This window comes from Falco punctatus, assembly GCF_963210335.1.
Source record: "Falco punctatus genome assembly, chromosome: 2".
NCBI lineage: Eukaryota > Metazoa > Chordata > Aves > Falconiformes > Falconidae > Falco > Falco punctatus.
Genome location: NC_137581.1, coordinates 95014808 through 95031906, shown reverse-complemented (window position 1 = coordinate 95031906; position 17099 = coordinate 95014808). Strand labels below are relative to the sequence as shown.

General features: G+C 39.2%; 1 protein-coding gene across 2 annotated transcripts in view; it reads left to right on the top strand.

Moving 5' to 3' along the window:
- Positions 1–17099, top strand: part of FRMPD4 (FERM and PDZ domain containing 4) — a 300851-nt gene that overhangs the window by 186862 nt on the left and 96890 nt on the right. For both annotated transcript variants that reach the window (XM_080376879.1, XM_080376880.1), the window contains exon 2: positions 1649–1765. In XM_080376879.1, coding sequence (XP_080233005.1) covers positions 1649–1765 — 117 coding nt within the window. The remainder of the gene's footprint in view (positions 1–1648; positions 1766–17099) is intronic.

Genomic DNA, 17099 nt, shown 5'->3' with positions numbered 1-17099 from the left:
ATATATCTAGCACTCCATTGTAATGCTGTACTTTGCATGTAAATTATATTTTGAAGCACCGTATCTTTTCTCAGTAGTGATTAATCCTTGAAATAAAGGGGGAGGGGGAAGCAGCTAGTTTGTTTTTAATGATGCATTCCCCCTTTGGGAAGGATTAACTATGTACAACTTTGTTGAGTTTAGCAATTTGCAGTGAATTGTTGAGCTGTCCGTGGAGACCAATTCTGTTCCTTCAGAAGAGTGTTCATCAGGTTAACCTTGTGCTGTTTCTCTAAAGGAAGTAAGTTCTTACATCTCTATTTAAGGCAAGAGATAATAAGCTCCTTGCTAGCACTTGAACTTAAGTAAATCTAGCAAGTAAAACTAAGCTGCAATACATTTACGATGGGTGAGGAAAGGGTAGAGAGGGAGAAGGCAACTAATTTTAAAAATGCACTTATTTTGTTTGCTTTTTTGGTTTGCATGTCTAAATTTCGGATTGTATTCAGTGTTGTGTGCTGATTCATCTTTGTCTGTGATACATTCTTAGCCAGTCTTTAGCATCTTTGGTTGCCCTGCCTCCTTTTCGTGCTCTTTCTCTTTTTCCGATTGTACGTAGATATTAATGATTTGTTTAATTTTGCTGAAAGACCTGTTTGTTGCCATCTGTACCTCTGAGTCCCACAGCAGAAAGTGGGAATGTGCAATAACATCTCGCTTCATTCCTGGAAGTGAAGGGTAAAACATCAGTGCAAAAGTTGGGGTTTTCTATGGAAAACTATGGGGGATTCTTGCTAGCTGTGTCTTTTTTGTGTCTGGAGTCCTTAGATGGCACCTCACAAAATGTTTCAGATCTAGTGGGGAGATACTGTCACTTGGGATGCTGCTGATTCTCCCTTAGGTGAGCTGTGTAAGCTTCTCCTTTATATAAGATGGTGTGACCTGACCCTTGCTCGGGAGTGGGAACCCTAGCAGAGAGTGCTTGAGCAGTGGTACGTAACAGCGTGTGTGCTCAGAGATGCTGCAGCCTTTTAGAAGTTATTTGGAGGAAGGGTTTAATGGATAATGATCAAGTGCAACATCTGTGTATCAAATCATTTTAGCATCCATATGCAGGAGTGTTACGGCCTTTCTTCATTCCAACACATGAAACAGAAAATGGTTTGCTAGCACTGAGAAGGGGTGTTGATGTTCCTTCTTCTGCCAGGTAGTGCACCACGTGTGTGATCTGCGGCTGTGTGGTGGGTCATTTGGTTTGGTTTGGTTTGTTGGATTTTTTTGCTAAAACTGTACTGAAAGCTGGCATTTGAAGGGGGCATGGCAATGAATGAGAATGCTTCCTGCCTCTCGTACTAAATATTGTTGAAAATGAGTATTGTGGATGTGGGACTGATGGGCTATGACACATTCACTGGCCAAAGGTTTGAACTCAAAGACTGTTAGAAATTATAATGTATCTTTCCACTGACTAGAAGAATATTACAAACATAAGTAGACCTGCTAACCTGTTTTCTCTTGTCCAGGTTTTGGCTGTGTATTGCACAACTGTGAAAATATTTGGATGTCTACTGAATGATGTAAATTACGTAAATTGGAAGAATAAATACAACAGTCAAATAACTTTTTTTTTTTTCCTTTTTTCCTTCTCCCCCACCTCCTAAAATTACAGCCACAGGAACAAGTCTTCAGGCTGGCCTCACCCTTCAGGGACCTGGAGCTTGAACCAGGGGACACCTTATGGATGGGAGATGACGGCAAACAGAGATGGAAGAGACTACTTCATCAAGTAAGTGGGCAGTGTGAGCTGTGCAGTCTGTAGCACAGTGCTACAGCCCTGTTCTTGACTGTATCTCCTTGGAATCCTAATTCCAGAATCAGCCTTACCCAGTTATGTTCAGCTGTTTTGATTTATTGTGCAGAGATAGCATTGACTGTACTTTGCTGCACTGTTTTGGTACTTGGTTATTTCATTTACCCAAGAAAATGCTGAAAATACAAAGATCTGTAACTCATTGAGGAATTACAACAAATGTCATTAACAAAAAAATTAAAATGCCATGTTTAAAGAATGAGGCAAAAGGTCAGTTCTGACTGACACTAACAGATCTCCTCCATCTCTGCCATATGAGCTCTTCTAGTTTGTCCAATATTTTCATTATACTGGTAATGAGGAAGTGTGTATTTTGATCCTGTATAGTAAATAGTCTAATTCTTAGATTTCCCGCAGTCCTTTAGCTCTGAATTTAGATGTTTATAAAATAAGTTTCAATGTGGGTGATATGATCATAAACAAAATTGGCTTTTCTTTTCCCAGGGAAAACTGTGCATAATTATTATTTAAAATAACTTCAGTGTGTTGGATAAAATAGTTTTTTGTTCTAGAAAATGTACTTTTACATGGCTTTGGAATGTCTTCACTAAAAATGGGTGACAGTGGTGAGTTAGGAGAAGCATTGGCTGATTCTGCAGCATTCATTGCTCTATCTTACATTCCATTTTTTAAGGGTAGCATTTTGATTCTTCTCATGTAAAGGGCTGGGTTTTTTCTAAATTATTTCATTTTTATGTTTATCAGTCTGTTTAGAAACTTGCATGTGCTTAAAAAAGTCCTGGATGAGAATTACAATTCTTTCTTTTAACACAGAGTAGAAGGTTCAGACTTGTTTTAAATTGACCGTTAAAAGCCCTTAATTCACTCAAGATCTGTCAACTGCAAGAAAAGAATTGTGCAGTGTAAGAACAAGGATCCCCTGCTACTCTGCTTTCTCTTCCTCCTCCTGCTGCTCAGGGTGTGTGCCTTGGCTTCCTAGGAGGCATTTGATTTTGGAGCCAAAGCACAATTTGTAGCAGCACAGTGTCCTGCAGGTTTTCAAGTTCTGAAACGATTTCAGACCTGCCCAAATTGGAGCAAGTTGTCTGCGTTAATGAGGGATCAAAAGCTTTGAAATGTTATTTTCTTGCTTGAAGAAGTACTTACCATGTTTTGCATGTCTGTAAGACACCAGGTGCGGTGCTGGACAATGTGAAGCTGAGTGCCAGGTACAATATAAATGTATTAGCACAAGTTTTATGCCTGAACTAATTAGGCTTATCAAGAATATAGGTGAGCCTCCAAAGTACTGTGCAGATGTGACACTGCTGCTTCTGTTACTCCGCTGCTTCTGTTGCTCCAGTTTAGTGAAGGGACCTGCAAACCTTGGGTGTCCATTTTTTCTGCAGACCATTGCTGTGTTCTCCTCTGCTTGACTGAGATTTGTTTGAAAAATTAATACCCTGCTTCTGAGGACAGGCACCACATTTTAATCCTTCTTTTTTCTCACTGGTCACATAATGGGATGCTACATTTGTTGTGTTGCTACAAACAGCTGTGGCTTACAAAATGACGTGCATTAGTACTCATTAATTTTGCAGTTTGGGAATGTTTTCTAACTCTCAGTAGCTAATGATTATTTTGTTTATTTTTCGGATTGCCTTTTAGTACCTTAAAGTGCCATATCCCTCTCTTAAATGCAGAAAACTGTATCTGGAAAGAAAAATCCATAACAGGCAGTGCCAAGTTATGCCTTAAGTAGTGTTGGGCTTGTTGTTTTGCTGTTGTGGTTGTTGGGGTTTTTTCCATGCTTTTATAAGGTGCTTGATCTCCATTGTCTTTGGGGCCCTGATCTTTCTTCCGTTTTCTCTGCATGTGGATAGCAGACTATGTGGGGAAAAAACAGGCTGCTTTAAGGGGTGGAGAGAATGAGACCTCTGAGGAGGCTGGTGGGCAGAAGCCTTAGGTATTTTTTGCCAGACTTTCTTACCCACCAGTATCTCTGTGCAATCTTAGGTGCAAGCTGAACAACCTATGTACATACACGTTACATGAGTTATTTTACATAGTCTTGTATCAAGTGTTTTAAAGGAATGGTGTTGGCTGTAACACATGCACCAGCCACGTCTCCAGAGGAGTAATGCATCTAACATGAACCGATGGTCCCCCGGGGTGCATTAAAAGCCAGTGCCTTCAGAAACTGAATGAAATCAGGAAATGGTTTGGAACCATGTACTGCTATACTGAATAACCTGCTATCCACCGTTACTAGTGAATGTCAGCCCAGGTAGCTACTGCGTCGTGACCGGGTAGTTACACAACATATATCTTTGTTTCAGAAGAATGACCAAAGACTGAATACGCTTAGTGACTTTGCCAGTGATTCCTCTGTGGAGGTATATAGTACCTGTCCCTACAGGGCCTGTTGTTCGGCCAAGGAGAAGCTCTCTCTGGCTTTCAAAATGACTGCTTTTGCAAATACTACATGAAACTACATAAATGAAAACAGATTTTAATTTTCTTTCCATCATTTTTCATGTTTGGATTTTAGGAATGAAATAGTGAGGTGGTTGTTGACAGTTATGTCAATAAAGGCAGGAGAGACATCAGCAGGATAGCATTTCATATTGTCTCCAAGGCTTTTTATAGCCATACAGATTAACTTTGTTTGCATCACACTGAAGGAGAAAAAGCAATTCAAATCCTTTGCTTGGTTTTGATTGAAGATGTATCAACCAGGTATTATCACAATGAAATGTGCGCATGAGTTCTGTGCAAGCGAATAACATAATTCATAGCAACATTAACTGCTTTTTAGTTAAATAATTTACTTAGTGCAATATGTACATATCCATTCGACTGCAAGCAGACATATTATAATTTTGAAACTGTGGAAGGAATAGAGAATCCAGGAGAATCTTTTGGTGAAATGAAAAGTAATTATATAGGGTCGGTGCAAGTACTTTAAGCCACGAATAGGAAGAGATGTTTATTCTTTCTGCTGAAGCAAATTTGGTTTCTTTCAAATCTCTGAAAGCCCCTATGGCCTGAGATAATCAGGGGCAGCTTCCATCACCAGGCAGCACTTTTGTGAAAGTGCAAGAAGAGTCTTTTATCAAAATATTTTCAGATGTCGCTATCAATTCATTATCTCTTCTGTACAGATGGCACAACCAGGGTCATTTTGCAAACCTCTAAAATACTTTTTCTTAAGTTTTGGCCATAGTAAATTAAAGTTTCAGAACTTCACCCATTCCCTTTTAACTTGCCACTTTTACTTGCCTTATAAGATAAGTAATACATTTCAGTGTGGGAGGATGGCAATCATCCTAGTATTCCTCCAGCATGTTTCTGTACTGCACAGGCTGTCTTAAGCTGGACCTTTAATGTGAAATAGTTTGCAGTGTATATCTAACCATTATAAAAGCCTATTTTCTTTGCATTTATTATATATGGTGTGTAGTATATGATTACAAGAAATTTCTGTGATGATAATTTGAATACAAACGTGACATTTAAAATGTATTTGATCTGAACATAGGGAGGTAGTGTGCAAAGCAGGAAGGTTTTGGCTGATTTAGTCTGCAAAGGGTTTAGACTTAAGATGATTTTGTCTCCTAAGTTGCTACTGCTACATTTGTACTGATTTTTGGACCTCTACTTTTTCACCCTTTCCCTTGTGTCAGTCTTCCTGCTTGTTAGACCTGGAAGGTAGTTGATAGAGGGAAATAAACTGTCAAAAGCTAATCAAAAAATCAATCCTACAGAGAAAGCAATGAATTTTATGTCAGTTTAGTTCTCTGAGCCAGTCCTTTGCATGATCCCATAACACTGCAGAACAGTTTAGTATGGAAGAAACTTCCGAAGGTCAGCTGGTCCAACCTCCTGCTCAGAGCATGGCTGATGCCAGGTGATGAGCAGCACTGCTGACACACTGAAATGTCTGACTGATATTGGAACTGGGTTGCAACAGCCTTGTGTTGGCTTAAGCTGCTGTATAGCTGCCCTCTAAGGTGCAAGCTGAAGCAACATTTGCTGCCATGAAAAGTCATACCCTTTTGATTCCTGTTCCTATTTAATGCCTAAGGTATGAGGCACTTTGGTATTTTTGTGGATCTGGCTTCTGTCATTCAAATTAAGACCAGAGAATGTGAAATCAGGTTAACTGAAAGAAAGTGTAGCCCTTTCCATGTGGACTCAAAGCAGCAGTGGTCCCAGTAAGGTGCAGTCGGTTTTTACAATCTTAAGATAATTTTTGAGGAGTTTGTTAGGTGAGCTTATTGCCATATCTTTGTTTGCAAGAGATGCTATTGGTTGTGTTTACTAACTCTTGCTATTGCCTCAGAGAGGATGACAGGGTCTGTTTGTGTTACCAGCTTGATTTGACCCCTATTTCACTCCATGGACCCTGACCATCTGTACTTCATGCATATTAGCTTGCTTCTGTGCTCCAGTCTGGAACAAACTCAGGAAACAGCTGGGATCCCCGGCAAGAAATAAAAGGAAGCAAACCCAGAGATCAAAGCCTGCAGCATTACTGCTTGGCTTGAAACCACAGGTTAGTCTCCAGAGTGCAGAGCAGAGCTGGAGGGACCTACTTGTCGGCAGTCTTTCTGAATCTTGTTACGTTAATATGACGTGGCTGCTACGCCAGTTGAAACATGTCACAACATATTCTGATGTCTTGAGCGTATGCTGTTGTTTTTCACTGGTGCATTTGTATTTAGTAACCCTAAATTCTTCCAGGCTTCTTCCAGGTTTATCTGGCAAACTTAATTATTTTTTCCTCTAATGTATGCTATCCTGCATATAATATCAGCTCCATGATTTCTGGCTGGTTAAATCGTTACATTTTGGTTATCCTTGCTTTGCTTAGTAGCTAAGCTATTCCTGAAACATAAAATTCTTGGATGTCAACTTTTACCCCATACATAAAACAGAGGTAACGTGTTCATGTTCTTTGATAGCTAGTGCAGCTCCCAACATCCTAAATTCCCAAAGCATCTACAGTACAATGTTTCTTTACAATACAGCAATGTCATGATATTCTTCTAGACTCATGTACATTTTCTGTAGTAGTCTTCATCTTATTCTTTCAGTGCTTGCTGTGCTTAGAAGAGGAAACATATTCATGTTTTCTGAAATTTGAAGTGCCTCTATGCATGTTGTGTGCATCCTGTCTGGCCTGTGTGGTCCTCCTTGTACAGCCAGTTCTCCTAGCTGGCCAGGAGTGTGGAATGATGGAACACTATCATTGATGGCATTAATAGCATATCAATCAAGCATCCTGCTTATTAAGGGCCACTAATTTATAGAATATGCAAAGTTGAGACTCGTAGCCTGCTAATCAGTTAATTCCAAATAAATAAGCACAGAAGAGGATAGGATCATTCAGCTTTTTATTTTATTTTCTCTTGATATGTCTAGCCCTACCCCAACCTTCTTGTCCACGTGTTCTGTAGGTTGTATACACCCACTGGTAGTTTAGTCCTTTCTCAGAATATTTCTCGAGTTTGCTCTGTTGGAAGATTCTGAAAACAATCAAAGGATATAAACTATAGTGAAAGCCTTGATTGCTGTTACTGTGTTTTTCATCTTCCTGGGTTTTGAAAAGGCTGCTGTTATTTGTACCTTAACACTACCTTAGTATATAAGGCTGTAATGAAAGTTTGAAGCCCCAGGAGCTGCTTTCTGCCCTGTTATATAGCACTTTACTGAATGCATTACATTCCTTCATCTCTTAAGTACAGAAACATGTTGACTAGATTCACCAGAGGATTTATGTGGCATTTGCAAAAATACGAGCAACACCACTGCTTCTGCTCTGTCCTCTATGAGAACACTTGCACTTATGCAGGGTGTTGAAAAGAGGGTTCATTTACTTCTTCCATTTCAGGTTAGGGATGTGAATGAAGGCAGTCTGTACGCCAGGGTAATGCCTGAAGCCAAAGGCTGACTGCAGTGCCCCTCTTGGAGCATCTCCGCTCCCAGGTGAGATGCCGAGGGAACAGGCAGTGGAATCACGCTCTCTGGCCCACTTATTCCCACGTCCCTAAAAGGGACATCCAATGAGATTGAATGGCAGGCAGTTTAACAGTGGTAAAAATAGTACAACCTATATAATTAGCAAATATAACTCTCAGCTACAGGTTACAGTAAAGCCTGAAATGCTTCATAGGATTCAAATGTACATTTGCAATGTACATTCGTAATGAGACTTCCGCTATTACATTACATAGGATTAAAAAAAAAAAAAAATTAGAGCAGATATGAAATGTTATCTTTCAGACAAGCGAGCAAGTCAGCTGCTGACTGCCTAGGGCTAGGACGAAACTTCCTGTATTAATCAGGTTACTCTATAATTACAAGGTTTCTTGCACCTTCCTCTGAAGTGGGTACTGAGTGCTGTCAGAGAAAGGATACTGGACCAGGCGGACAACAGGTCTGATTGGTATGGTGATTCTTATTTTTTCTCTATCTTTTTTTTTTTAATTCCCTTGTCACTAATATGGGCTGTTGATATGAATAGCGTGCTATTAGCAAAAGAGGGCTACTATGCTCGTTTCAGACAGCATACAAATTTGCTTTCTGTTGCTAAGGGTTTGACCTGCTCAAGGACAGGATTGTAGGGTGGAAGTGGGAGTGGGGCTAGAAAAGACAAGCAGCAGCAGGGATGCACAAACACAACTGACTGTTTAAAGCAAACCTGAATAATTAGAAAGGAGGAGAATGAAAATTATATAGCAACCTGTTTGTGTCAGTGGTCTGCTTGGAGACAACTCGGGCATATGGTGAAAAAGAAAGCATTGCTAAATCAGCTCAACCTCCTGAAAAGAGAGGATGATTTAACAGTCATCCTTCCTTCACAGAGAACTGTTGCTCTAGCCATAAATAGGCAGGCATAAATGTGACAGACAAAATGATGTTAATATTGACCAGGATAAATCATTGTTATAATGGAGGGAATAATAGCAGAGATGCTGGTTTGTGGGGTTATTTTATTTTAGCTAGAGCATGGAACAAATGGAGAATTCATTGCATTGTAAGGCAGCTGCACCTAAGCTAGTTGATGTGCAGTAACTCAGGCGCTAACCACAGCAGTGTGGCTCCTTCCCTGTCTCCTGGCTTGCCCCTTTCCAAGTCCTCTCTGCGCACATGTGCAACCATCACTTGCTGAACCACGAGGATTCCTCACAGTGGAAAGGTGAGGGTAGGTATGAATGTGGGTGAGACTACTCAGAAGAGAAGAAGCTTTTGCTCAGTTGTTAGCCTTGGATGGCCTGGATGTAGTTTTACGTGAGTGGAATATAAAGAACCAGGTATTTGGGGCCTTTGCTACAGCAAAGTCAGTGTTTCTGTCCCTGTGTTTTCTCCAAGCACAAACTGGATGTGGATGCCATGAAATTCAGAGAAGTATTGCATCTTGAAAACTGTCATTCCTGTGTGTTTCAAGTTTGATTAGGAAGCAGAATAAAACTTCTGGAGCAGAACCTGTATAGAAAAACAAATTCAAGGTATTCTAACGCAGGGAAACAATGTACAGAGGTGAAAAGATTAAGTCCTCGTTACTCTTGGAGTTCATGTGCTTCCAGGGAGATGTTTCATGTGGCCTAACAGCATCTTGTCTGTACATTACAGCATGTAAATGCATCTGTAGAAGCATTGCTTCAGTATACCAAGCTACCCTTCCCAGGAGCATAAAACCAAATTAATTCTTGTAAACAATTTGTGTGAGAATGATAGCCCCAGACAGAGTCTGCATTTTCAAACATTTCTCTTGTAAAACAGTGTGGTCCCTACAGAATCGGGATTAAAAGCATCAAATTCTGGTTCTGCAAAGCCATGTATGTGGTTGGGAGAGTGGTGATGGTTAGTAAGAAGCTGTAAGTCTTATCCTGGGTCATGTGCTGGTACCCCAATGATGCAAACACAGAGGCTTTGCATATGAAATAGAACCAGGCTAACTGATCATCCTTAAAAATAAAAGAGGGGACAACAGCCTATGAAACACCAAAAAGGTAGAGTGACCCTGCAGGCTGTACGCTGGGGCCTTAATGGCCACAAGCTGGGAAAGATAAATAAGGTAAAGCTGTCTGATAGGGATGGAACTGGGACCTTCCACAGCAAAGCTGCTAGGTGAAAAGTTCCCCCAGAGCTTCAATTACAGCATTAAGAAAAAAAAATGTGCTGGAGCAGGTTATAAAGCAGAAAAAAGGGGTGAAAATTAGCACAGTATATTGTTTCTTTTTAAACAGCATAGTTGAAGTACACCAGTTCATCATAGTGTATGTACAGAATGTAATATGTTATCTAATATGTTATGCTGTACCGGGAAATACCACATTGATGGTGCCTTTCCAGCAGTCATTCATATACTAAGGAACTGCATGCAGAGGTATATGAAAGCGAGCACTGAAGAGGCTGTATTTATCCTTTTGGTTTCTTTTCTGTCATATTACTATATTTACAGTTTTCTATAAAGAAAATAAAGTATAAGCCTACTGTAAAAGGTTCTTATCTGGATTGTTATTGTAGAACAGCAAGGTAATTTGTTTCAGGAAGACAAGATGATACTGCCAAGAAAAGCTTACTGAATTTTAATTCTCATTTAGGTTTTAATTGCCCTTCTTACAATAAAATACTGCTTAATTATACTCAAAATGCTCAGTTCCCAAATATAATGCTAAAAATCCTTGTATTATGTATGTTGTCATATATGTATAAGATTAAGGTGAAGAAACAGTTTAACTGAACTCAGATTAATCTAGTCACTGAAAATATGACTCACTGAAATATTTTGAAAATAATTTATCCAAGGTTCACTAGGATCCTGTGCTGTTCCACAGAAAAACCTCAATTTAAAATAAACCAATCAAACTGTGTGGCTGCACAATTAAATATCACCATGGTAACAGGGATTAAGCATACAAGGTAAAGACCTGCTGACAGTGCAGAGATTATTTCAAGTTTCTTGCTCTTCCAGCATAGCCAAATGAATTTACATTTTCGATATCAAACACCGGAAGGTGTAAAATGAAAGAGATTAAGGTACTTGTGTGGCATCTTGGGACTTCAGACAATATTTTCCTGACAGGGGAAATAATTAGCTGGAATTACAAATAGAAGCTCAGCAGACAGATACGAATAAGCGTTTGCTCATGGGATTTATTTAGCGTTTCATAATTAAAACCCGGGGAGGCATATTATTAAGGATACAAATAGCATGGAAAAACTTTGCCATAGTTTAAGAAATTGAACAGAGTAATAACACCATTTTACTTTTAATTTTTGTGTGAATTTATGTTCACTTAGGAAAGATGGTTGTTCGCAGCTCTGCTTTAAAATAACATTTCTAATGTGTAATAGATACATACACTTACAGTGCAGACAGACACACTGATATTCAGTGAAGACATAGGGTGATGTTTTAATCAATCCTGATGTATTTCTGCTTGTCTCTGGCTCTATTCCTGGCTTTTTCTCATGTATTTAAAAAAATACTGGAGCTGCAAATCTGCTGGCATGTGGAGTTTTCAGCTTTTAGTGGTGTGGTTTAGGGTTGGTTTGCTTTTCTTTTTTCACACTGGCTTTTGATTCATTTGTAGGAGAGCTATTCTTATCACAGTGGTATGGTGGCTTACTGCTGCATAAAGTTGAAATACCTCATCAAAATTGTGAGCCTTAATCCCTACCTTTAGTTTATCAGCAGGTATTCAGTGTGATCGAGGGATGTTGTAGTCATGGGCTCTTCTGTCCAAGAAATGCCTGGTGATGGTTTTGGGCTGTAAAGATCAGATTTACAAGGACATATTCTGTCATTCTTTCCTGCCAACCTGTGAGAGGTGGAATTGAGCTGCCTTCGATGTGAGAATGATCCACAGCTGTTCATCCCATATTAGGCAGGTGTAAAGTTTGTAGCACCTCTGCTTTCTGAATATTCAGTCAATATTTTGAGCTCACAGGGTGTTAAGACCAAGGTGGATGCTTACCACCAGTGTTTCCCGAAGCTGGTTTTGGGATCCAGCTGTAATTACTCTTTGTGGTAGGATGGACTTTCCACCTTGCAGAGCAAATGTGCTGCTTAGAAAATATTTTAAGACACCTGGTGATAGGCCCACAACTGCACCTCTTACATGGGAATTGGAACTTGCCAAACCTGTCAGAGTGAATTTTGGTGTCTGCTTTTAACTATGGGACTCTATGCAGTGTTTAATGTCTTTGGTTCCCTATTCATTTCTCATTTCAAGCACAAGCTTAGGCGTTTGTGTGTAGACAGGCTTTTTAGCTCTGCTCTTATGAAAAGATGTTGCTTCAATTTTACTATCTGTCTGACATCCAGTTTTCTTGTCTTTAAGTTAAAATTTCTTCCTTTGCACATTGAGATGCAGTTTGGTTTTTTGCATCTTGGGATGAAAAGCCTTTGTTAAAAATTAATGATAAATGCTGCAGTTATATCCAAAACCCATTGCATCAGGTGAGTTCCTAAAGGACAAGCTGAATACCAAGTACGTTTTGTAGGAATGAATGTAGAAAGTATCTGTTTACTTGCTGTGGTGCTCTTTTATCATACAAAAATGCAGAAGCCCTGTTGAAGAGAGCTCCTGTCATAAGCATCCAGCAAATACGGTAGTAGTATTGATGAAACATAAGGTAAAACCAAAAAGTCAGGGATATATGGGAGCAGTTCCTCAAGAAATGGTTTATCAGATAAAGGAGATGTTTTTTGTAGGAGTGCTGTATTAGCACTGTCCCTGGGCTTGATCAGGTGAGAATAACATAATTTTACCTGGAGTCTAAAGAGGTACTTCACATTGCTCTTCCTGCTTATAATCCCTTTTGTACACTGTTTTCTTTTTGCTGCTGTTTTTATTGGTTTTGTTTAATCCAGTTAGCGCCTTGATCTGGACAGCAGAGACTTGGCAAAAAGCCATACTGATAAAAGACATTTTGTTTTGGGCCACAAGAGTCTGATTCTGGCAGCTCATAGTAATGACATTTAGAGATTTTGTTGCGTGATTCCTGTTGCCAGCATCCTATTAAAATGCAGTTCCACCATTTCAACAGTCTACTAGGAGATGGTGAAGCCTTTGAAACGGAAACCATAAAAAGATCAGCTCAACATTGGTGTTGCGCACTGAAAAGTCACAACTTTCCGGTTGCGAATCTTTTTAGTTAAAACATACATATAAAAAGTAGGGTTTTCCATGCCTTCAGATGTGGGCCAGATTGTGGCTAGGTCTTGAAAAGGACTTGGTTTCCCCGAGTGTCACACTGTGACTGGCCAGGGGTTTGCAAAAGGCCATAAATGATGCCCAGTGAGAGGAATCCAAACATCAGTATCCTCAAACTCAATTTAAAAGCAGTTCTGTTAGTTTCCCCGACTAGAATTAATTAAAGCAAGTGCAAACTAATGGGCAGATCATGGGACCAGCTGCTTTCGTGGCATGAGCCTTCAGGAATATAGTTCCTGGAGGAGGAACCCCATCACCTGAACATAATGTGTAATAGCTGCACAGCTGCTTTTTCAGCCTTGCCTCTGTGACTTGCATAGGCAATCGAGCCCCGCGCCAAAAGCCTGGGCACCGTTAGGGAGAGTGACAGGACAAGGCTTTCTGTAGAGCTGCTCGGAGCAGGAAGCTCGGTTGGGTTTCTTTTCCATAAGCTGCGTCTCAGGCAAGCTGTACTCAAGAGTCAGCTGGCATTTCTCTGGCACCCTTAGAAAGAAAGGATATCGTGACGCCACATGCTCAGGATGTGGCAGCCTAAAACAAGTTAGCCAGGCAGCACTTCACGTACTGCTACTGTTATTTGATTTTGTGCTCAAATTTAAAGAATTGACCAGCTGAACTTCCAGACAGGTTTGCTCAAAAAATCATGGGTTTGGTTTTATGCTTCAGGAGCACATGAAGTCTCCCAGAGAAAATTGGCATCCCGATGTGCTTGGTCGTTATATTTTAATTAGGAGATGCTAGAAAGGCATTGACTTTATTCTCATTTTTTATTGCAGTGCTGAAGTATAGTAAGATTAAGTGAATTTTTCAAGGAGAGATTTACTACCACCCTCTCCTCCCCAGATCTGTGTCAAAACTTAAGAATTGCATGTGAATTTTTTCATAACTACTGTTCAGAGACAAATTTAAAAGCTAAGAATCCACATATTGCCAGGCTAAGTGTTGTGCCATATTTGAAAGTCTTAATGATTTTTTCACGTGAATATTAATGATTGAAAAGTGATTTTCTTTAGAGTCTTTGGCTAGATTTACACAGAATACAGCACAAATGCTTCTGCTACATGGAAGAGAAACCTAATATATGTTTGCACTGACCAATCAGTGTAATATTCCCTACTGAGCTTTTAAGTAACTTGGCCTGTCTGCCACTCTCAGGCAATCATAAAGCTCAGCATGGACTATCTGAAAATTTATTGGGCTTCTCAAGCAGGTTTTACAACTCAAGCTGATGTCTCTGCTGCAACAGCTAAGCTGCTACCAGCATCTGACTTTGCTACTTTAAAATTACTTTGCTATATCTGTGCAAGAAAACAGGTGCAGGTGGTCTAATGGCTGCATTACAGACAAGCTACCACTTTCATTAAATCTGAAAAATGTTCTTGTTACTGGAGAGCTAAATGTTGATGTATATGAGACTAAGGGAGATTCTCAGGGAAGGAACTCAGAGGGAGAGAAAAGAGAGGCAGAAAAAGCCAGGACTTTCATTCCCTATGAAAGTACAAATTCCAAGATACAACATGATGGTACAGTTGTGTGTGAGTGAGAGAGATGTGTGTACATATATACACACGCATATATGTATCTCCTCCATTTGTACAATGATTCTTGCTGATAATAAGAAAATACTTATAAAAAGTGTGTCACATTTTTAAAGATGACATTTTAAGTCATCTAGGTTTATGTTCTAGTTTATAAGCCTCAAATATTATAGTGATGTGCATGCACCTCAAAACTGGGCTGGGTAAGAGAGTCATTATTAGCTAAATAATCACATCAGTAAAGACATTGCAGAAAAGCAACAAATGTGGTAGAAAAGGTTAAAAGAACTGACCAACATAGAAAGTTTCTATAAAAGCAGAAACTAGAGGGCTGAAGTGAGATTGCATAAATTCAGCCCGCGTTAGTTCTTACAAGAAAATGTTAAAACACCTTGCAAGTGGCTCTTTGCCCACATAAAAGAGGAATGGGGACGTCTGTGTAAAGAACATATATGAATACAGTAAAAGTCAAAGACGTGACTGAGGATTAATAACAAAATCTTCCCAATGATAGAGAAGTATGTGTCCAAAATGACTGAGGAGAGGAATCTCGATTTATTAGCTGAATTGCTGAGAGACTTCCAAAAGTTGTCATTTGGGTATGTCACTAGCAAATGCTGTTTTGGCAATAGGGAAGTATTAATTGTGGCTACACATGTTTCAGATTGGGCATCCAAACGTAACAAATGCAGAAAATGCTGTTAGAATGATAAGGGGAGGGGGAAATTATTATATGAGGGGAGATGAAAGACATTGATTTGTCTAATGCAGAAAAACTGACATCAGGAGGGAATCAACACCAGGAAGAAATGAGAAATGTTTAAAACAAAAAAAAAATTGTGCCAAAGAACTGAAGGGATTATACATTTAAATTGCAAGGGAGAAAACCCTTAAAGATTAGAGTGATGGAGTTCATTCCCCAGCTTTCAGTCAGAGCACTGGGTTGAAAAATCCAAAAAAGGGGTTTACACTGATCATTGGTAAATATTTAAAGGAGGTTATATGATACAGTTTATATGATGCAGTGTAAAATTACAAGAGGTTGGAGATGATGGCAAAGGAGATCCTTTCCATTCCTATTTTCCTGTGAGTCAAGTGGCACTTTGCTTGTTTCTTTAGCATGTGGATCATGAAATCTGAGCAACATGTTTGCAAACCAGACTTTAATCCACTGTATGCCCTTGGAACCTTTTGCAGATATTAATGAAACACATTTAATTATCTCCGTTAGAGAGATTACTTAAGGCAATTTAGATTACCACATAAAAAGTGGAATAAAGATCAGTGTTTTTAGTAAGCATACGGTAATAAAATTACTTAAATGGGATGATATTCAGGGAGATGATATGATTTGACCAGGCTTTTAGATAACTGTATAAATGTTCTTTTTTAAATGCTGAATGATGAATTATAACTATTTTAAAAAACGCTTTCATTGAAAGATAGGAGAGGAAATATTTTTTTCTTAAGTGTTTATACATACTATCAACAAAATGTTTTGCTTTTTTGTGGAAAACAGATGTTATCAATCTTATTGAAGTGAAAAACATGGAAGTGGGCTGCAAATACAAGGACAAGTTAAAAGAATGAATCTTACTGGCAGTTTTGAGTTTTATACTGTTGTCTGATAATAACTGGGATGAGTTATTAATTTAATCAGGATATGTTTGCTTCCTCTTCTGCCCACCTATATAAAAAGGTAATTTCTAGTATCTGATACAATTTTTTTGAAACGCCATTTAGGGAATCCACTTGCTTGGGTGGAACTTCAGCATAACTATAGTAAGTTTATTAAATGATATAAGGGCTGTGACATTTCTAGTGAGTAGACATTTACTGCGGATAATATATATGACAGTGCTTTGGAAATATGCTGGTTTGCTGGCTTTTCAGAGACTCAGAAAATAACAATTTGACCTCCTTTGGCATGCATGTGGCTCAAGTTGTTAAAGCCTCCGTAGTTCAGGTGTCCTGTGTAATAATGTAATAATAAAGTTCTTCTTTTATCTAAGACTACAAGGTTACCTTCACACAGGTCGTTGGTTTTGGCTTCTGGTAGTTTTCTTTGTTTGTTTTAAAGACTAGCTTTTATTTTCAGTGTTCAATATCGATAGCATACTTGTCTTGGCAGTTACATTCAACAGTTTCCTTGAACAGACCCATCAATAACTTGCGATGTTGTGGTGGTACCACAACTACCCAAGGAGAAGCTGTACTTAGTGCACATTTCAAGGATGTACAGATGTAAAGTAATGTCAAAAAAGCAATGGTATTGGAGCAAGACAATAGAACACTAAGTTCTCAGACTTTTTCACTTATCTCATATATTTGAGTTGAGGTGTTACTGTTGCAATTAAAGTAGCACAACTGAAATAATGCTAGTCAAATGTAGAAGATGCTTTAAGAGAGAACAGGTTGGTGGCTGCCTAGATGAAAGGGCATTCCTCCCATCCTGGTTTGATAGCACCAGGCTGCTGCACGTGTCCCTGTCCCCAGGTCCATTATGGTGCTGAGCATGCAATCCCCACACAAGCTCTGTAC